The following is a 22,958-nucleotide window of genomic DNA, read 5'->3' as shown; positions in this document are numbered from 1 at the left end:
CAGAGATAATGGAAAGGACTTTTCCCTCACTTGGGTTGCTCCCCTCGCTCAGCTCTGCTTGCTAAGGTGCCAGCAACTCCTTTTGTCACTGGCATGAAAACTGATGCACAGGGGCTGTGTAAGCAAAGCCCCTGCTCAGTTATCCCCCTGAGTTCCTCCTGCTGGAAGTACATGGGAGCCAGGAGCTGAACAACCTCAAATGTAATATCTACTCAGTTACTTGGCTGGAAATTTCAGTCACAGGGAATTGAGAGGAATTGACTGTAAGGGATTCTCTGAGGATGTGGCACAGACAGAGGAAGAGGCCAGAGAAAGCACAGACCTTCCCAACACCAGTAGACATGGTGTCATTATAAGGTGATGAATTCTGGAAGGGTCAAGACAAGTGCTACCCTTGACTTGTAGGGCACCTTGAGTTTTGAGAAGGGGCCTAAATCAGCCTTCAATCATTTTCTTTCCCATTTTCCTCACCAGGGACTTGAAAGAAAATGTAAAGGAGGCAAAGTACAGCACAAGAACGCTTACCATGTAGTTGGCATTTTCTCATGTTGGGGATACTTGTGCCTCTAGCAGCAACTGCAGGGAACCTGTCCACAGACAGCTCTGTTTCACGCTTGCCTCTGGGGAAGCACATTCACTCACTGTGAAAGATGCCATTAGGAAGAAACATCACCAGAGGAAAGCTCACTGGTGAAATGATCAGTGGCACCTAATTTCCTGTTAAGAGGCATTTGCCTCCTGAGGGCCAAGTTAATGGAGTCCAACAGGGTGTTGATTTGGTTTATCATTTGCTGCTAGGTAGATGGATAGCAGTGTCCCGAGGCAGGCCGGCTGTGTGCTAATGATCCTTCCATGCAAGCAGAGAGCTATCATGGAGATGCCTGTGACAGAGAGCTCATTGGAGAAGTTAGCATAGCCCAGGGGGGTGCCAGGCCACTGCCAAGCTGTGAGAGCCTTCGGTGAGCTCAGATGACACTGGCTGCAGACTGATTGCTTAGCCTTTTGCTGCCGAGGTTGCAGAGAGCATTCTGAGGTTGCCGGAGGCTCCCTGTGCTACATTCAAGAGCCCAAGAACCAAACTGATACACCACAACTCTATAGCCCTGAAGAATGCCACCTGCCCTGCAGAGATTCAGTCAGGGGCAGGGATGTGGCAAGCATTCCTCAGCCGTGTCTGAGGTGGATCTGGGTTCCCTACAAGAGTACCATAACAAACACTTGGCCATTGAGCGATGCTCTAGGACAAGTTACTGTTCCCAGTGAATTCCACCAGGGGAATCACAAAAGCCAGTAGATCTGAAAATTAAACCATTAAATCTAAGCGAAGTCACCCAAAGAGACGCATGACAGAGCAGCTACGGGAAGTAACATCAGCAGAAGACTTAGGAAAAAGAGCTTGTTCCCGTTCTACTCATTTTTTAATCTTTGGAAAGACTCTTTCAGCCTGAAAAAGCAAGATCTGCTTCAGCCTCATTTGATGCCTCATGGAGGCTCACAATAACCTCCTGGTCCCTGCTCTCAGACCTGGGGTGATATACACAAACGACTGAAGAATTTCTTACCCCTTCCTATTCTTTGAGAGAACATCATGTCTGTCTCTAACATGGTTTTCTTGTTTACCATTCTAAATAACAACCCAGTGGTGGCAGACAAATAGGCAAGATGAACTTAAGGGTCTTCGGCATGCCTAATGTCTATGATTTTATGAGTCATTTCAATCAGAAAAAAAGAGGAGATGAAATGTTTGAATGGATCTAAAAAGACATGACATCATGGTTCTGTTTCCTTTCTTTGGAATTAGCAATAAACTGAATTATGCCCAGCCACTTACCATTAACAAAAAGTCTTTAACTTGCTTTTTTCCAAAATATGTTTCCCCTCTCTCCTAAATTAATTCACTAGAGAAAAGTAAGAGGCTTTCTCTCGTATACACAAAGAAGAGCAATTTGGCCTTTGAGGAAGTAATAGAATTTCAGGCATCACAAGCAAATCAGCAATGTCTCAGCCATATGTACATCCAAACAGCAACTGAAATATTTAACTGCAGCCTTTAGCAGCATTTTTCTGTTCTGGCTGCTTAGCTGAACATCCAGTCCTGCTGGGCTGGCTGAAATACCCTGGTGAAATCCTCTTGGCCTTGCTGCTTCTGCCTCTCAGAACACTGCTTTTTGTAGATGACCTGACTTAAAGGTGAGAAGTCAGGATTTTCCTCAGCAGACTTTACAGCTGTAATGCGATGGAAAGCACAGTAACAACAGCAAAACAGCAAGGTCCCAGGCTGCAGCCAGTGAGGATTTGCTCAAATGCAACAGCCATTGGCACAGAAATAAAGGAAAAAAAGCTGCTTACCTTCAGAAGACCTCAGGTATGCACCAAGATACTTTTGCCTCCACTGTCAACCCTTAAATGAGGTCTGGGAAGGGGTGGAGTCAGGATCCAGGACTGCATACACCTGAGCTCCCATGGGTTGGCTCTGCCTTCCTACCAGGTGCTCAATCACTGGTTCAAGCTGTGACGTAGCATTTCCACTACAACAGCACAGTGAAACTTTCAGTGACATATAATTTCACATAAATGGTACTCGCCCCACCAAGGGTCCTGAGCTAGTTCAAAGACACCACATCATTCATGAGCCTTACAGAGATAGGGGTCTCTCCGTTCTGCCCTGCTGTGGGGCACAGTAGCCCTTCATCCCAGCTCAGTGTGCTCCCTCGTGATGTCTCCTAACCCCAGCAAGTCTTTGCTGCTGAACAGGAGCCAGAGTGAAAGAAAGCAGGAACACTGCCTCTCTTCTGCTTCACACATATTCTCATGCTGGCTAAAGCAATGTCTGGTTACCAGAAGGGTCAGCAGTTGTGAGCTGCAGTTTCATCTGAAATGCTTGCTCTGACAGTACAGGTGGTAGTTCACTGCCTCTTGAAAGCCTATCTCTTCGCTCCTGTCAGCTCAGTGCCCCTTGAGACTTTGCATGAGGAAAGAGGGGAATGAAGCCTCTCAATGCAGGCACAGGTTGCTTTAGTTGACTTGACCATTTTAGAATGGCTAAAATGCTTGCAGTGAGGAAAGAGCTTCCCAGATCACCAACACCCTTGGAACCTTCCAATGGTCAGGGAGTTGCTGCCTGCCCCCACCTCCTCCAGGATTTATACCCCAAACTCTCCTGCTCAAGCTACAAGGACAGCTTGTTTTCAGATGTTCACAAGCCTGGTCCGAAGGTAAAATACAGACCCTAGGCACCCAACTCTGCAGGATGTCATTTTAATCCACCTCTGTAGCCAAGATGGAGTATGAGGACTTGGCAAAATGGAAATATAGCAAGCAGGCATCTTATTTTCAAGGAGTGGATGGCCATTTGCTCCTGCTGCTGAACATCTGTTCTGAACTATTTATGGCCAAGGAGGTTTCAGGTCTCAAGGCATATGTCATCTTGTAGATGTCCAGACACGAGAATGCCTCCCCAAGATCTCAGGCAGACCTCATGCTCCAAATACCAGTTCTCCAGCCTCTTCAAGGGTCGACACACAGGTGCCTGTTGTTAGGGCTTTTAAGTGATGCAATGGTCTGATTTTTGGGTGGTTCTGTGTGGAACAAGGAGTTGGACTTGTGATCCTTATGAGTCCATTCCAACTCGGGATATTTTGATTCTATGAAAGGGCTCAGCAATTGGCTCCTGTGGGAGTGCTCCTTGTATGACGAAGACACTGCCCTACTGTCACCCTTGGCTGCCTGCTCCCCTTCCTTTGTACTGTAGCTCCAACCTTGTTGCTCCTTGATACCCCTGAGAAAAGAACATCACTGAGAAATGGTTTTCATGAGGTGACTGGAAATGTGTGAAAAAACAGTGTAATATTGCCAATTGTAGTTTTGTCCTGAGATTTACCTATGCTTATGGCATTGATTTGGGGCTGTTATCAAAACTGAGATTGGTATGATTCCCCAGACACCTTAAAATGGTATCCCCAAACTTGCTACCCTACAAAGACCTGAACTAGCCCTTTCCATCTCCGTTGAGCAAAAGCAACACCTAACAGAGTGTCTGGTCCTCACCTTTCACAGTAGCACCACTGCCTTCAGTTTCCTGATTCTTTATTGGCTAATCAAGCAGTCCTGCAGTGCAAAAGCAGTTTTTCCCAGCAACCTATGCAGTGGTACAGAGCTACATCCCTGTAGGAGCAGAGAAAGCATGCATTCTGACAATTACAACAAATGTCCCTAGACTGGAAGCCCCACAGGATAAGCAGCTAGCACATCTGCTGAGGTTCACAAATGGTGGCATTTCCACGTTTTATCCTTGAGCCTCAATGCAGCAATTGCTAGGAACAACAACCTTGTTTGCTTTGCTAACAGATGCAGTTACAGATGATGAAACGCCAGGTTGGTGAGGTAGGGGCTGCTACATTAAGAGAAGGTGAACATACTGCAAGGCTGATTTTGTGCTGATAATACTGTCACTACCCTGTGCTCACACTGGAGACAGCAAATGATACACGTTCTGCCAAAGAGATCTCACAGAGGTTGTGATTTTCCTTTGCACTGAGGTACGACAGCAATCTCTCAGCTTAATTAGCAATTGCCGAAATATGTCACACTTGGTAGGAGGTAAATTATTTTGGCCTTATCAAATCATTTTCAAACATGCTGTTTCTTTTGTGGTCACAAAAACATTACAGCCTGAAATCAGCAAGGGACCTGTTACAAAAGGGGGAAAAAATGTGATAATAACAGAGATCTGTAACAAAATAGCAAATGCAGGGGAACAGGTATCTTTGCTCCAGATATCACTGTTACTCAGCTCACTGTGAGGCTGTTCAGGTCTGAACAACTTCCCAAAAGTAGGGGAAGCAACTATTTCCCTCAAATTATATTATGGTAGACAGCAAGTCAGTGTTCTCTTCACACATACTCCATTTCAAAAGCAAAACGGAAGCTCCCCAGCTCCAACAGCTCTGTCTGATCTGCAATGCTGAGAGTTCAGATTCCTATCATTTGACCTGTTTTTTTTTCAACTAAAGACATCTTGAATTTATAGACTTGGTGCCAAAGAGTTGTATTATTAACATCTAAAGCTAGAAACCTCACATTTGACTGTGAAAAGTACTCATCACCCCAGCCAAACCCAGGATGGCACAAGAGGAACATAAGTTCAACCTATTGATTGGTGGTGGTGTAACTGTTCCCAGCAGGACACAATTTTATCTTTCAAGCTAATAGTAACGGAGTGCACCAGCACACTTGTACTTCTTGCAGGACAGATTTCTCCCTTTTATATATTCTCTCATATTTGAGAAGATCTTTTCTGGTATAAAGGGCATTGATACTAAGACTGCCTAAAATGTGCTGCTTTAATTGAAACAGTATAACTTCTGCTTGTAATTAATCCCTAATGGGTTTTGTAGATTGGCTCATTCTTTTATCCTGGGCCACAGAAGAAGAGGAATTTTCAGCTCAAGGTGCACTGAGCTCTAGAGGCACAGAGATCAACACCAAAGTGTGCAGAAGCTGACTGCAAGGCTGGCAAGGCAAGGGGAGAGAGCCTGTGCAAAGGCCAGAGCATGGTGGTCATGATGCCATTCCAGCAGTCCCCCTGTAGATGCACTCTCTGTAAATAAAGAAGCAAGACTGGCTCAGTCTTTCTTGAGGCACAGCTGTAACAAAAATGACTTCCATGCCAAATCTAGCAGAGGTACGGTCTTCAAATGTACGTATTGCTGCCTTGAGCAACGACAGATAAGAGAAATGTGACAGAAACCTGTGTCACTATGCATGCAGTAAGGGCTGAATCACCATGTAAATCCAGGAGATTACAGCTGCTTCCAAGAGTGAGTGCTGCTATTAGAGGATTCCTACCATGACTTGCTCCTGTCACCAGAAGGAGCAAGGACCCCCCTCAGTCTGTCAGCAAAACTGCTTGGTGAGGGAAGAAACCTCCAGTATTAATGAACTCTGCAGGAATGTACTCAGCTCCCTGTTCTCGTGCATCGGTGCTGTGATCTGCCCAAACGCAGGGTGTCCGGGGTGTCTGGTGGTTATGAGGGCAGGGCTCCTAGACTGCATCACCAGCAGAGAGCTGCGTCACCAAGAGATGCTGGAACACTGCTACTGCTGTCCCATGATGAAGGCCTTTTTGATTCCGAGACTTTGGTTCTCTCAGTGAAGCAGAGCCAAAGCAATGCCCCATTTAGTGTGTGTGGAGCAAAGGCTGATTTGGGCCTCATGTTCACACAGGAATACAGGAGCTCTGAATTGAGATGCTCCTGATTTCATCCCAAGCTACAGAGAAAAGTTGCTTTTGAAGCCTACCTTGGATTTTTCTTAAGTGCCACTTCCTTCTTCTCTGTTTCCAACACTGCTCCTGAATATCTTTAAGAATTGTGTGGAGAACATAAGCTTCCACTTGCAGTTTATGATCAAGATACAGACACTCAATATTACTAATTCTCCAGGCTGAATCCAACACCCTGAAACACTTGGAGATTTCTTGCTGTTAATAAAGAAATGAGGGGGAACTAATGCTGCTCGTTCTTCTTGCAGTCAGAATGAGTACATGCACTTGAAATCTCTAAAATGATCTGTTTTCCAATCAGCAGACATGTGAAGTTTGCGTTATGGTTTTGTTGTTATTATGCAACACAGAAGTTATTACAAATGGGGGAGAGAGTCATGAAGCATCATTTCTATGACACAATTAGATTCGGAATATCTAAAGGCTTAAAACAAGGTTGATGAGGGGAAAAATGCTGAAGTGTTGACAGAACGAAGTGAGATACGATAAGAATAAGAACCAATCCCCATCTGATTTAAATATTCATTAAAATCATAGAAATTCTGAAAGCCCTAGGAGACAAGATTATTTTTCCACCACAATTTAGGAATAGTCACTGTATGTCGCAGGGCAAGATGAACTTCAGCAGTTTTAACAATGGAAAGCTTTCAAATATAGGCAAGACATCCTCAGGACACATCAGGAAAGGCCCAGGACCGCTCAGGGTCAGTCTGTTTGTCACAGCTGTGCTTCAAATTGAGACTACACAGATGCAGTGAATCCTTAGCAAAGATAATTTGGACAGTCTTTGGACCAGTGCTGTGGCAAAGTCCCATAAGGTCACTTCAGTTATTGCTTTACAATAACTCCTGTGTAAGTGCAAGCTCTTAATTAATTGCTTAATTAGTCGTAGTCGGTAGAAACCTGCCTAGAACAATGCCATCTGTGCTACAAGGTCAAGGAATGAGGACATGTTCAGCAAAATTATTGAGTGCAGTGTCTTGAATGAAATCCAGAAATCCCAAGCTGGGACAATTACTATTTAAATTTGCCCAAAGGCCCACGTCTGGGGACAAATCCCATTTCCTGGGATATCACACCTAGGAGAATTTTGAATGTACTGCCTGCCATTACCAGCACAAGGACTACTTTCAGCTTTTGCAGTTCATCCTTGCTATAGCAAAGGGAAGTTCTGGGAGCAGTTGCCAGGCTCTGACCTACGGATGGGGTATTCTGCACCAACTTTTGATCCCTACCACAGAGTGGGAGCGTGATTCCTTTCAGAGACCTTCCTTCAGATGAGTGAGCAAAAAAAATATCCAAATCCCATCCAGGGATGATCCCCTGAACAGCCCTGAGAAGAGAAGAATCAACTTCTCCTGCTCCTACCATCACATTTCTGCACCTTGTCCTAGAGATGGGAGCCTTAAAGAGAGGAGTTCCATGATACATCTTGTGATAAAACTCATGATGCTATGATGGGCACTGACAGAAATTCTCCTTTATGTTCAGGAAGAAGGTGGCTAGTGAGTAGAAAGGGAGATTGTTGCAGCCTGATTCTTTTGGACAAAGACCTTTTGGACGAAGATTTAAGGGTAGCTGCATAACAGCAGCTGATCTACCGATGGAATTATATGCCATACCACAGTTTGCAAGTATCTATGTTTATGAACAAAGTAAGGAAGTTCCATTACTGCCTGGTGCACTTTATAGCTAGGGAGTAGCTCAGAGAGGCGATGACATGAACTACAGGAGTTTCTCTGTGCATATGTATAGCATCACCCCATTGCTTATTCTCCATTGGCCATCTACACAGCGCAGACAGGGAATTTTCGATAATAGCTGTTTTGAATTTTGTTCTTTCTTGCGGACTTCGTGATAGCAAAGCACTCACTCTAAGGAAGGCAGGATGAGGAACATGGTGAAGCAGAGATTGCCACTTCTATCTCTCCATGGATCGTGATCCACGCCATGATCCCTCTACTTCATCCGTGGCCTCCCCTACCCAATGGGAGGAAGCCAAGTTCCTCTCTGAATGAGTATGGACTTCCATTCACCCAAGTAACCCTGATTATTTCACGCTTCTTGGGAAATAGTACAAGAAATGCCAAGATGTGGAAATGTCATTCATAACTCACTGCTCGTCGCTTCCCATAATGAATGTATTTTAATACTACACTGGCACGGGGAAAAGGAGAAGAATGATTTTCACAATAAGAAAAAGGGTTTTGGTTTTTTATTTTTTGTTCCTGAGCGCATAAAATGCTACATTAGTTTTATTTCCAGGAGTACATTAAGACTGTGTGTCTTGATAGGTGCATTTTAATGTCCTGCCTACCTTTGTGGAGACAGCTGGAGGCAAAGAATCCACCAAATGCTGTTGTTTAGATTAGGAAATGGTGTTTGGGAACAATGCAATAACGTTAGATAATGAACTAATCTTTCACTTCCCAGTGAAATATTTCAACCACTTTAGGCACAAGCAAAACAAGTGCTGGAAGCAGGTACCAAAGTGACTGGTAAGAGGTAGCACCAAAGCTCTTGCAGATCTATGCAAGAACAATTAATGCAGAAAAGCACCAGTCTATCTATATTCCTCTGGCAACCCAAATTTCTAGTGGCTGCCTCACAGAAGCTGCTCCCGCTTGGCTCAATGTTTTGTCCTGGAACCAAGAGCAACCTCCCCTTTTACTTTAATAGGATGGACTTATTTCTTATTGCTCTTCTTGACTCTCTTTTACATTGCACTGGCACAGAACTTAACCTTACAGAGGTCCTTCTGAGTACTGCCACTAACATCAGAAGCCTCTCTCTTCATAGAATCACAGAATCATGGAATGTTTTGAGTTGGAAGGGACCTCAAAGACCATCTAGTTCCATTCCCCTGCCATGGCATGATTGCACCCACCAGCTCAGGCTTCCCAGGGCCCCATCTGACCTGGCACTGAATGTCTCTAGGGATGGAGCATCCACAGCTTCTCTGGGCAACCTTTTACTGTGCTGCCTAGGGGGACCTGCTATGGTCCCACGACACAATTTTTCATCTAAATTTTAGTCTAAAAAAAATTTATCTAAATACGTTAATATAAAATTGATATATAAATATACAAATATTTATAAAATGCCTGTATAAAAACTTCATTTTTTTTCTGCTAATGGGAAGTCAGTTCAGTCAATGAAAATTACAATTGTCTGGCAGGCATCCTTGGATGCCCAGATCATTAGACTCGTGTCTTCCTTCTGAGAGTTTTTCTGCAGCCCATTTGAAAAGAAAGATATGTAGATTATAATCAGAAGTGATCATTTCACTTTGTTGTGCATTCAAACAAAGTAGTAATTCAGTAGCACTCACCACAGCAGCTACTGAAAGCTAGAACTGTGCATTGAAGATTAGAATGTCGCCTCGAGTCTGGTACACGATGCTTATCTCTGAGAAGAAAAAGAATACCTGAGTATTCGGCAAACAGATAAAAGGTTAACCTTAAATCTTTGCCACTGAAAACATCTACTCATTTCACCTCTGAATATATTACACTTCAAATGTGTATATCTTGTTTCTTCTGTTTTTGTTTTGGAAAAAAGATTTCTGTGAGCTATCTCAGTGAGAGATGAAAGAAAGATCTATTATATAAACTGTACCTGAAGACCTGCTCTAGAAATACATTCTGTTCTTCTTGCCACTGGAGAATTCAGCGGACATCGTCGCATCAGTGGGCTCCTGCTACAGCCACTGAAGAAGCATGTAAAGCTTTCTGGCTTCCTTGACAACGGAGGCAGACAGTGGGATGGAGTAAACGGGGAAGACTCTGCACCACTTCCAGATTTGCAGTGGGTTTCTTCTTTTCTCAAGCCTCTTTCAGTAGGGGGAACTACTATGTACTTTGTCTTCCAGATGATGATGGCTGACTGCCATTCCACGTTAGCATGGGCATCTTCCTGCTCTCCTGGAGGCATGCAAAATCATGTGCCCTGTGCTTGTCCTTGGACACTGTCTCCCTCTGTGTCCTCTCCCAGATTATAATTCTCTCTAGTTGCTCCACATTTACAGGTGTGAAAAATAAAGCGTTTCACTGGGATACGTGTAGTTTTATAATGAAAACTTCCCATGTTAATGCTAATTTCATCTTCATGCTAACAAAATACACCCTTACTGCCTAGGACAAAAAGACGATGCTAGGTGGGAACAGTGTTTTATACCCTTGGAGCATGACTACTGATACGTCTCTTGGCTCCTGCTGTCTCAGCATAATGTGTGAGACATAAACATCTGACAGTGAACAATTCATGTGCAAAGTTTGCCATTGTCCAGGATGTTCTCATTAATAAAAGAGACCCCTAATCTCCTCAAGCATTTCAGGTTGGTCTCTCTTCTGTCCCAAAACTTCATTGTAATTAAACACTTGCATAATGAATTAAACTCTCCTGGGAATGTTACATGTCAGCTACCTTTCCAATTATTTAAAATTAGCTTAAGGGCTGAAGCAATCAGGCCACTCATTAATCTAATCTCTTTTTGTCATTGCAGTTCGTGACTTGGAAATGTGACCACAAGATCAAACGGACAAAGAAGAATGAAGAGGAAATTACACAAGACATTTATAAAGTTTCCTAGCCCAAGACTTCACCTACAGCACAATGAAATCAACAGTGCTGACATGCTACACTAATGGCCATTCTTTGTGTGCACAAACATCTCTCTTCTCAGGACACATCTACCCTGAAGGGAAAAGTCAGCACAAGCAAAGTCTACTCTTGCTCTTATTGCTGGCTGGGAGCCATCTCCAGCCCAGAAAGCAGGGAACTGAAGGAGCTAGTAGTTAACAACCCCACTTCAGAGTACCTATGATTATCTGGGGCAGAGTTGGCTACTGGCAGCCCCCAATTTCCCCATCCAGCACATACTTCCCTCTTGGTAATGTCCTCCTTTTCTTCTTGAAAAGGCTGAAGGACCCTCATATTCACTTCTGATAAACAGCGTGACTGAACCTAGCTGCTATGGGACTGGCTCAGCCCCATGGCTAAGACTGAATGGACGTGAGCACGTGATGACACTTCCTTGCTGTCCACCTGCCTGTGCAGAGCCAGCTCCTGTCCCAGGTGGTTTCCAGAGTCTGCATCCTGTCTTCTTGCATCTTCAGTGCATGGTAGGAGATTCTGGTAGACACACCTGAACAGCTTCTTCAACAAAGAACTTTCCTGAAGGTTTTGGCCTTCTTGAATGCATGATAACCACAAACACAAAAGTCTTCTAGGCACTCCAGGGTACCACAGAGTTTTGGTTGAGGTACCAAACATCCATAAGAACACATCAAGACCTTTGTGGACACAGCACAGTGGATTTTGGTGGAAAAAGCCTGGTACCTGTCACTTTAGGAAAATAGTAGCTGGTACAGAAATACCGTGTACATAGGTGGCAGGGTCTCTGCTCCTGCCTAAAGTGTACGTGTCTTCCCAGCACCAGAATGGGGTCTGGTGAAACAGAGCACCTTACAGACTGAAAGGTGGGACAAGGAGTGAAAGCCACCAGCTAGAGCGATCACCAGCACAGACCCTGCTCCTCAGGATTAGGCTTGAGCGTAGATGCAAGTCAAACAACCAGATAAATATATCTGTAGAGCCATATGCAAGTACAAAGTGGCTGTCTTGTGGCAGCTAAAATTATGGTGTCGTTTCACAATCTTGAAGTGCTTATCCTTGCAAACATTGTGTTTTACTTAACAGAAGTGCACACGCACTTATACAGAGAGACAGTTTGCAAGCAGAGATGTATGAATATTTTCAAAGGATGTTTACCCTACATTTCCTCATATAAAACCTTGTTTTCAATGGTCTCAAACCCTACCAGTCTTTTGGTCTTAAATTTGACACACCAGTCCTCTCCAGGTATTTGTGTTATAGAATCATGGAGTGGTTTGGGTTGGGGGGGACCTTTAAGATCATCGAGTTCCAACACCCCTGATGAATGTGGCTAAAGAAAACATTATCTATTTCTTAAGATAACTACTGAGAGGAAGTCCCAAAGCTTATGGCTTGTTCCAAGGAGACGCTCCAACCCCCTTAGACATGAGGGCGTGAGAGCTGTAGGCATCTGAAACTGAAGACACATATGCATATTCTGTTTTCTGAACGGAGAAATGTGGAGAAGAGAGGGAAAAAAATCTCACCAGCACCACCAGCATGCTTGGTGGCGTGATCAGTCATACCATTGAGCTATCTCATGTTTTTTCTAGATGAGATGGAGCCTATGAGCTGGCTTTCTAATGAATAATCAGCATATAATGTCTGGGTGTTATTTCCCTGTCCTTTTAGTAGTGGCTGGATATTAATATTTGATGCAGAGAAGCAAAAAAAGTGAAATACATTCATGCATGTTGAGCATCTGATCTCTGGTCTCTAATAAAGTTTAAGTTCATATTGTCTTCTTCCTCCCTCTGGGGACATGGGCATTATTGCTCTTTTCTAACTGGTGAACACTGTCTTGTAAAAATACATTTTTTTCAAAGGCTCTATCTCTAAAAATTGGATAGAAAGTAACCAAAAGCTCCAGAACTTATCTTGAAGAGAGATAAGCTGCTCTTTTGCCTTATCCCATCCGCTTCATGTCCATATGAATACAAGAGTACACAACAGTCCTTACTTTTATTTGAAGGTATCCCAAGTGATGATGTTTAGGGTTGTGTTGCTCAAGCAATCCACAGGTTGGGGAATAATTACAGTGCCACACATTCCTCAATCCCTGTGTGAGAGAATTAATTGCTACATAGATTAACCGCAGCAGACGGGAAGTGATTGCTCTCGTGTGCCTGGATCGCAGGCTGCTGCCTGGCAGACTGCATGTGCTGCCAAGGAGAAGAGCAGGGATGGGATTTGGAGGCTCTTTAAGCACCTAAGCATGCAGAAAAGTGTCTGGTGGGATTTCTCAGGTGTGTGTCTATGCCTTCTGAAAATCCCTATAAAACTGTCTTGGCATTTCCGAGTCTGAGAAAGGCCAGTAGATACCTGGTTCCTGCTGCTGGCAGCAGAAGCAGGGAATGAGCAGCCCATGAAGGTTTATGCTGGCAGACACCGTGAGGCTCAGTGGGAAGGATTTGAGCTGACAAAGATGTTATGCAGTCCTCAAGTTAGGAAAACCTGCCTGTCAGTCAGAGATAAATCCAAGGAGGTTATGTGGAAGCTGTATAGAGGAGGTGTTGTACTACCGCTGTTGCTGCTCTGGCCCAGGTGGCATCTCCAGGATGCTTTGGTGAGGACTTTCAAGGGCTAAGGGGAAGTCTCACCACATCCCATCACATCCCACGGGAGAACAGGTACAAAAACAAAGCTCATTCACACGAGCAAAGGCTTAGCTCTCTGATCATGTACTTCTTTCTAAAGAAGGGAAAGACTCTAATGCTGTTACGCTCTTTCCTAGAAATAAACCCATGGAGTAAAAGAGGATTTGGACAAAAAGATCCTGTGGATTGTGCCAAGCAGCAATGGGACACTCATCCTGATCTCACCATTCCTCCCAGTGCTGGTCTCACACAGCAGAAATATCTGCTCTGAGGCATTGCTGGGACCGAAGGAGCAAGTGTGATGGAGCACAGGTTGTACTGACAGTGATTGATTGGGAGCTGAAGGCGAGAGCAAGGCTCGGCAGCCCCAAGCTGTGGGTGTAAACTCTTGTGGGAAGGAAAGCAGTACTCAAAACAGAAGCAAATAAATAAGCAAGCACATAGCACAGTGATGGCCTTGGGCTCTCTCTTTTACTGACAGAAGATGTAAAGCAATGACTCTCAGCTTTGCTTGGGATAGGAAGATCACATGGCAGTGCTCTACTCACCTGCAGCACAAATGTATCTCCAGCAAATCAGGCCTAGATCCGCAGATGTATTGCACAGCCAAAGGTGCCCTGGTTTTTTGTTTGTTTTTTTTTTTGAGTTTGCCACAGGTGCTATGTCCTGGCACAAAGAATCCAGCCACCACCTCTGACATTCCTATCTGTTGCAGCTTTTTATTGCAGACTGGGTCTTTCTGTAGAACTACCCAGGAGACTCTTGTACATGTGAAATTGTAAAGAGCTCAAGCAGCTTCAAAAAGGATTGGGATGCAAGCGTCAAATTTTGATCATTAGTTACAGTTCTGGCTTTTGACAGAGGATGGGGAATGTTAGCGTACCCTTTTGTATTAGCGAGGGAGCTCAAATATTATTCAGGACTTTTTGTTAAAAGATCTCTATAAATAGAAGTCAGACGCTAACAGGACATAATGTTTTACAGTCTCACATATAAAAGATCATTCTGAACGCTACCTCATTCCTCACCTTGTTTTTTAAAGGAGGAAATTAAATGAAAAGGACCGTCCTAATCCATCATTAAACCCGTCAATTTCAGAGGCATCCATGAACACTTCACTGTACCATGGTCACTGGCATCAGAAACCCCAGGGGTAAATCAGCAAGCCACTGGTCTTGACACCATGCTGGTAGGAAGCACATACCATAAAGGTGAGCACTCCTCTTCCAAGAGCATTTTATTCCCTGTCTTCATGCAACCTTTTCCAACTGTGTATGCTCCTATTGAGGCAGCAGGTTCGTGCTGGCCCCTGGGATCAGCTCATAGCTATTACGAATGCTTCTCAGCCATATTGCTTTTTAGTACTTTATTACATTGTTTGTTTTGCATTTATTGGTCTGCACTCTGCTTTCATTGCTTGGATAAAACTAGCTAGCAGTCCCCAGGTCTCCTGAAGGAAAGAAATTACTGAATGCACTGTTTTTCCCAAATAGAGCAAATACTGTGCCAATGATCTCCGACTTGGAACCCTTCTTTGGCTGTAGCTTTGGTGAAAAATCCTGCCTGCTCCATGTATGTGAGGAGTCATGGCCACTGAAACTGCTGATAAATAGCTCCGCCTGAAGGACCAAACGGCAGAGTACCAAAGCATATGCGGCTCCCTCCCAGGGCTTTGCTTTGTGCTGTCATCATCATCAGGTAAATCCTTTGACCCAAACTTGAGAAATCAATCACACTCAGCCAAGGAAACCTGTTAATTTTCACTGGACAAATTTTAATCATCTCAGAGGCTTCAAAGTTCAGTGACAGACACTTCATTTAAATTAAAAAAGGAGTAGTGCTGTATCTCTTTACTTGATGTTAAAGAGTAGGATTCTTCAGATCTGAAGCGCCTGCTCTGGCTTGACAAACAGCAAGTGCTGGTAGGTGTTTAGAGGAGGCAGATTAGAAAGGCAGGCAAGAGGATGAATAATTTTGGTGCCATGGAGTACAGAGTACAGGTTCCAATAGGCACTTCTACCATCGGCAGATAGAAATATAACTGAATGTTTCCTTGTAGTCAAAGAACAGATTTCCAGCGTGACTCTTTTGTCATATTACATTATCAGCCATGCTGGGAAACTCAATAATTACTCTGCAGGCACTACTGAAGACATACTTGTTGAAATAAATGATGGGGCATTAGGTGGTTGTTAGGCACAGGCTGGAAATCAGCAAGACTGTCTCACGGAGGAAACAAACTGAAACATCTTTGCTTTTCTGATTAAAAAAAAAAAGTACTTCTGTGTCAAAATTGGACAAGAAGAACAGGTCAAGCCATTTCTCATGGTGAAAGGAAATTTCCCTGGGAAGAAAATCCATTTCCGCAGAACCAAAATGAATTTTCTGCTGTTGGTTTTCTTCTCAAGATGATCAGTTTGGCAACTAATAAATGAGTTTTTGCAATGGGAAATCTGAATGTTTGATATAGCAGGGGTGCTTTCCATTCACAAGTCATACCCTAAGCTGGATGTTGTATAATCAGATATGGAATCTGACTATTGTCAATTAAACCTAAAATATTTTACAGACTATTTGCTCACCAGAATGCCTCACAAGACAACCACCACCGTCACAGAGATTTATGAAGGCAGAGAAGTGTCCCACACATAATACTCTGTTTAACCACCTCCCACCACCCTGAAATAGTGTTCTGCCCACAGGTGGCTCTTGGTGACCATTCCTTGCTAGCGTGAGATGATGGCTACTTTGTGAGTGCAAAGCCATAGATTAGCAGGATATGTTTTAGCATTACCTCATGAGACAGGTAAAAGGCAGCAATTCCCAATGGCCAGAAGCAGCAGAGCATGGAGAACACAGTGAGGCCGAGATGATCTCTTGGTGGCATCATTAGGAAATTGTCTTCGCTTTCAGTGTCACTTGAGTAGTCACTCTGGAAAAGCAAGAGAGAAATGTAGAATTGCTGATTAATGATATTACTTCTCCTCTTTCGTGGACCAAGGCAGTGGTCATCCACTCATAGTAATCCCACCAATTGCCCCTGGACATTTCCTCGATAGACCTCCAGCACTGATGGGGGATGGCTTCTGGTGTCCCACCTTGAGGTCTCAATCATGCACATGGTCAGTTCTGGGAGCATTTGTACCCTGATATTCAGGGCCCACACAAAAAAGCGTCAAGGGACTGGAAGACAACGGTCCATGGTCATTCCCCTTGCCGAATAAGCTGCTCTCTGCAGCCTCCACGAGACAGAAAGAGGACTGTTGCAAAAACTGTGAATATGACAGTGGATGAAGAGGAGAAATAAACTTTGCTTGGAGAAGGGAGGGGTTTACTTCCCAGATATAGAGAAATTCAGAATAAATAAAAAAAAACAGGTCCATGCATCACGCCACAGAAAATCATTCACACGGGAAGACAGTAGAAAGAACAACTTCTCTTGTGAGAAAAATTTAAGATGCAATTTCTTCACATTCTGTAAGTGCCTCTGTGAGTAGGTAATTTCTGATCAGACAGCTCTGCTCTTCGGCAGAAAAAAAAACACAAGAAACCCCAGTAAGTGAAAGCAGAGCAGATGAAGAGCTGACATGAGGTGCAGATTTTTAACAGGGATGGTGATGAACACTTTTCTGCAGCTGTAATGGATTTTCTATTACACCAAGCCCTTTTTAAAATCAAGGCTAGCCATCCCTAAAAGCTGTGTGCTTTACCTAAAAAAAGATATTCTGAGTGAGCAAAGGTTCTCCAGACAGCCTGCCCTGGGTGCCAGTGGCAGGCTGGAGGCTGGACTTGATGCCCACGCAGTCCCTTCCAGCAGAAAAATGCTGCTCATGCTGGAGAAGTCGGACTATGAGCTCTGCTGTGAACCATGGCTGACAGCAGCCTTTGATGGATTTTCAGGAAACAGCCCTTTTGGTATCACTCCTTTTTTTTCCTTCAAAGCAATCATTTCAGTTGCACACACGATGCATACAAAACTAATTTCTGGTATGGCCCTTTGAGATCTGCTTCAAATCCCGATGGTTCAGGAGTCTGTTTTTGACAAGGACCAACACAATGCAACTATAAGACAATATATAGGAAATAGCGCTCTATTTCCCTCCCCAGAATGCCTGTTTTGGTGATGTGGTGAACACAGTGCCCTATTCTGACCAGCACTCTGCATCCCTTTGCTCTTCTGCAGGCAGTCTGAGTTCACCTAAATGCAGCAGATGGTGATGGCAGCGTGCTGGATGGCAGCTCTCCCACCAAGGGCTGTAGTTTATTACCACTCGCCTCAGCACACTTACTTCTCACTGAGCAGCATCTGGCTGATGCTTCCTTAGCGGGTTATGCCTCTAAAACCTGTTGCCATTGTGGATTCTTTCGGCCAGGCAATGCTTTATTTGTTTGCCTGTTTATTTGTTATTTATTCTTACCATTTGGGGTTTTGCAGTTGCTCCCATTCACTTTTAAAGGTATTTTAAAAATCCATTATCCTAACCTGGTCCAAACTCGTCTTGCTTTCCCATCTCCCAGCCTAACATGCAGCATCAGTCAAGCAGCCAACTGTCCAGAATGGGCTCACAGGGCTCTTTCCTTGCTTGGAAAGCTTTTCATGCTTAACTTTACAAAGCCAAAATGTTTCAGGGGGAAAAAAAGTCCTTGATGAATATGTCCAAGTCCATTCTTCCTCACGTGCTCCTGGATTTTGATCAACACCCACAGCCAGTCTGTCTACAGCTAACATTGTAACATCAGTAACATGCATTCAACACATTGCTTCTGGAAAGGGATTACCACAGACAGCAATAAACAAATCCATACCAGACCAGGCCAGCTGCCATAGTCTCCTAAATCACACTCTTTATCCTGCAGAGCAGTAATAACAGCCATAAAGTAAATATCCCTAATCTGAGCGTGAGTGACAGGGGCTCCCATCCAGCAGCCCTCTGCATCCATTGGAAGGCACTCATGGATCACAGCACTCTTGTGACTTTGCAGTCAGACCAGCTGCCACAACAAGATTAGGAAGATACCTCTATTCCCTGAGGCACATTAACTGAAAGAGTAACATTACACAGCTCAACCTAAGGGAGTCAGCATCCACCAGTGTCCTCTTTCTGCCTTACAGCTGACCCACTCCTGTGGCCTGTTAATAATTTGCCTGTGAAGGCAAAGGGACATAAAGCATGCCCTGTGGAGTTGGGTCAACGGTCCATCAAGCCCTGGGCCCTGCTTCTGACAGCAGCAGCAGGACATATTCTGCAGGGAGCTCATGTAAACCTGGACACTGTGCATCCACTCCTTGTGCTCTTCCAGCATCCACAACTGTTGCCTGAAAAATACTAGCAAGAAAAGCTGTACCAATTGCTTTTAATACTTCTTTATGGATTCTTTGTCCATGAGTCAGTCTAATCACTGCCTCATGTGTGAAGAAAAATTCTGTTATGTGTGTTAAGGCAGCTCCCTCAGCTTTCTCCCGCTTCTACCATTGCAGGTTTGCTGAGCAGCAGGTCTGCAATCATCTTGTCCTTTACCTTCATGACCTAGTACAACCAAGGGACTTCACATCCCTTGGCTTTCTCCTCTATCAAATGGAGCATCCAAAAGAAAGGCTGCAAAGATAGAGAAGGGTCTGCAGGACAAGGTGTGTGAGGAGCGTGAAGGCCGCTGTGGTTGCTCAGCGCAGAGCAGAGGAGCTGAGGGAAGGCCTCATGGTGGCCGCAGCCCCTCACAGGGAACAGAGGACAGTGCTGAGCTCTGCTCTGTGTGACAGTGACAGGGCCTGAGGGAACGGCATGGAGCTGTCAGGGGAGGGGCAGCTGGGGGTTAGGGACAGGTTCTTTGTTGAGAGGAAGGTTGGCACTGGAACAGTCTACCCAGGGAAGAGGACATGGCATGGAACTTTCTGGAGTTTGTGAAGCCCCTGGACACAGCTCTCAGACATAGGGTTTGGGAGGTGCAGTGTGGAGCAGGGAGTTGGGTTGAAATCCTCATGGGTCCCTTCCAACTCAGGATATTCTATGATTTTCTTACTCTCATCTATCTCCATTATCTCCTACAGAAGCAGGGACCACAAATACACGTATCACATGGAAAGCAGGTTGCAGTGAGCTTTCAGATATCAACAAAATGCTGCCAGCACCCTATCTCATCCCTGATAACATTCTTTACCATATCCAATATTTTGCTGACTTATCAGCTTGGCCTCTGCACTCCTTGCTCTGAGACAGGTTTCTTCACCGAGCCGCAGCTCACAGATACAAGCTCAGCATGGAGTCCACATGGATTTCATTATTTTTCCATAAACATATTTGTTTTGACTTATTTACACATCTGCCACTCCGTTCTTGCAGCCTTTACAGAGGTTCTCTCCAGGAGGCAGACACCTCCCGGGGCTGTTCAAACACCCTTTCTAGATTTCTGGTCCCAGAGAAGGCTGAGGGCACCACAGATGTCAGAGGGAAATTCTTCACTCAGAGGGCAGTGAGGCGCTGACTGCTGCTCAGAGAAGCTGTAGGTGCCCCATCCCTGGAGGTGTTCAAAGGTTGGATGGGGCCCTGGGCAGTCTGGTGCCTGATCTAGTGGTTAGCAATTCTGCCCATGGCAGGGGTTGGAACCAGATGGTCTTTAAGGTCCCTTGCAAACCAAGTGTTTCCATAACTGTATGAGTCTCATCCCAATGCTGCCTGTCCACACTTGTGCAGTCTGGCAAGGTTAAGAGAAAACATGCATGTCATGGGGCTTAATTCACATAAACCCTCTTCGTGGCCTTCTCTTTGTATCACAGGAGAAACGGAGCCAGGAGGTGCTTGGATATGATGTGAGGAGAAGCTAGATGGAACAAGACATGGCTGAGGATCCACTTCCCATCTCTGTGCTTTTATGCTCATGTCAAAGGGATGAGTTCTCACAGCAGCAGCCGGCAATTCATAGAGAAGGAAAAAAAAAAAAAAAAAAAGGAAGACTTAGCTTGAAAGCCCGACATTTCTTTTCTTCTTTCGTTCCCCAGAACATTCCATTTATTTCACTTTCCAGAGACTGTTTCAGACATTGCTGGAGAAAAAGAGGTTTAAGAGAATCATAGAATCATAGAGCTGAGGTGTATTCTTTTATGTGACACATATGAATAATTCAATTTTCTGCCATCAATAGCTTGGGTTTCTCTAAATAAGCCATCTACCCAGGGGCCAGGAATAAGAGTAGCCAGTGTGTTAATACGACAAATGATGTTTCTGGATAGCACTGTATTTGCACATGAGCTCTAACAGGAGGATATTTCAGCTAGGAACTATTACATATTTCACTGCCGCCATATTTGACAAGTTGTCTGTCTATTAATTGTGATGTAAAGGGCTCATAAGATATTTATAAGAGTTCCAGAGATACCTAAGTAGGGAATCATTTGATTTCAAGGATGAGCAGAGAAAGGAGAAGTTTAAATCTTTGACAGAATGCACAGCATTCTGCTTTCATGCCTGGTGACTGCTGGAGCAAAATGGGGCTGTATGTGCTAATAAGAGCTGTTTCAGAGATGGTTTTCTTTGCAGACAATTATGATTTCCATATGCAGTCTGAATAGCATTACACCAGGACCTGAGGAACACTGCTGGTAAGGAAACACAAAAGTTAAACGTGCCCACCAGTGCTGCAGCCAGCGAATGGCAGGATCACTCCGTCGCATGTCTCCTGCTCCTCTGCCACATCTCCTGGGATTTTTCAGAGCCCCCAGGCTTGGGGAGAGGAATAAGATGCCTCCTTGCAGGCAGGTTGTTGAAAACATTGGTGATCTGAACAAACCCATTCTGAAGAGGATGGCAGGCAACAAAGCAGTAAGTCCTGCAGCCTGGCTGGGATGGCACTTCAAACCAGAACCACACTGCTGTCAGTCAGAACAGCTGGCTTTTTCCAGAGAATGTGTCTGTGGCAAAGGCTTTTGCAGGAAAACAACAGTATTTCTGGCTGTCAGAAGCCTAACACTCTTCAAAAAGCAAACATTGACAGAAACACACTGAGCTGCAGAGTCCGTAAAAGCTGCTCCTTGCATGTGTCCATGGACTCCAGTTAAGTATTATGCAGTGGAGCTCATTACAAAGGGCTGAGTTGGATTTTTCCACATTTCCAAACAACTAAATATCCAGCCACAAAAACCCCCTAGGCAGGTGCTTTGCACAAACAAGTCAGTGCCAGAAAGGGAATAACTTACAGCTCCAAACTTGTTCTGTCCCCTTGAAAGACTTTCACAGAGATGTCCTCCGCGGGAACCCACTCACCTTGCCTTGGTATGCAGGGCAAGGTGGTAGCCCCCAGCTTTCAAGAGACCAAAAGATAAAGAGCTCTTCTGCATGAAGTTTCCCTCTTTGCTAAGTCTTCCAAAAGGGTGATCTTTTCGTTGTTGTTTTCCCTCCTGAAGGAAATGCCAAAGCAGATGTATAAAGACAAAGAGGCCTTATGAGAACTGAGCTCCAATCTGCTCTTATGCTATGCAGTTCCCATTAACTGTGGCAAGACAGTCAGTGTGGCAAGGTACTCAGCAACATACTGTGCACCCTGGGTGAGGAAAACAAATCCTTTGAGTCTCTCAGTGTGGAAACAAAACCCTACACCTCTCCTGTATTATCCTCTCTTTCTGTTCTCCTAACTTCCACTCCCAGTCCCTGCACTGAACCTTTTCACTCCACTTTGAGTGCATTAGTAATTTAAAAAAGCATTTGCTTCTTGTCAGTAACGGGTGGGAAAAAAGCATCCTACTGGACCAGATGCATGCTGCATGATTCAGATGCTGTATTTCTCATTTGAACAGATAAGCAATTTTTTAAGTAGTTAATGATCCAGCGTGGTTCATTCCCCCACTCAGTGACTGCTGTCCTCAAGTAATTTTTTTCCATTCCTTGAAAAAAGGAAAAGGATGTGCAGCTATGTCTCTAGCAAACCTCTGTGCTACCCAAACCCAGGTGTCCCTCATGCATCTGGCCCTGTTGATACAGCATCTGTCCAGGTGGAGACCAGAGGAGCACAACACAGCAGTTACCCATCTGCTGGTCTTGTTCTGTTGAGCACATCTCTCCTCCTCTCCTCATCTTCCTGTAGGACCAACCTCAGAATCTGGGCTTTCATGGATTGCCACCGGTTACTCCACATGCTGAGAACCCTCATGCTGAGGACAACTGCTCAGTAGATTGCTCATGTCAGTCTGGTTCTTGCAGAAGAAGTGTGAAAACCACAGCACTGCACTGGGCTGGCTATGCAGCACTGAAATGCAGGCTGAAAATGGGCTAGAAGGAGAGGCTTCTAACAATTCTAAAAATGCACATGTTTCCAGTCAAGTAGGTCCTTCCCAGACATTCCCTCATTTTCTTCCCCTTCCTTCATTATCCTGGTGGAGGACAAATCCCAATTCAGAATAGACGGAGCTGTGTGGATGCATAGCATGGGCACAC

At 44.6% G+C, this 22,958-nt stretch overlaps 1 protein-coding gene across 3 annotated transcripts in view; it reads right to left on the bottom strand.

The window, feature by feature from the left end:
• The window catches only part of SYNDIG1 (synapse differentiation inducing 1), a 65,161-nt gene that overhangs the window by 25,124 nt on the left and 17,079 nt on the right, over window positions 1-22,958 (bottom strand). For all 3 annotated transcript variants that reach the window (XM_040698213.2, XM_015283540.4, XM_046939533.1), the window contains exon 3: window positions 16,331-16,468. In XM_040698213.2, coding sequence (XP_040554147.1) covers window positions 16,331-16,468 — 138 coding nt within the window. The remainder of the gene's footprint in view (window positions 1-16,330; window positions 16,469-22,958) is intronic.

The sequence above is a fragment of the Gallus gallus genome, chromosome 3 (genome assembly GCF_016699485.2).
Source record: "Gallus gallus isolate bGalGal1 chromosome 3, bGalGal1.mat.broiler.GRCg7b, whole genome shotgun sequence".
In the NCBI taxonomy this organism is placed as follows: Eukaryota; Metazoa; Chordata; class Aves; order Galliformes; family Phasianidae; genus Gallus; species Gallus gallus.
This window is presented reverse-complemented; position numbering and strand designations above follow the sequence as displayed.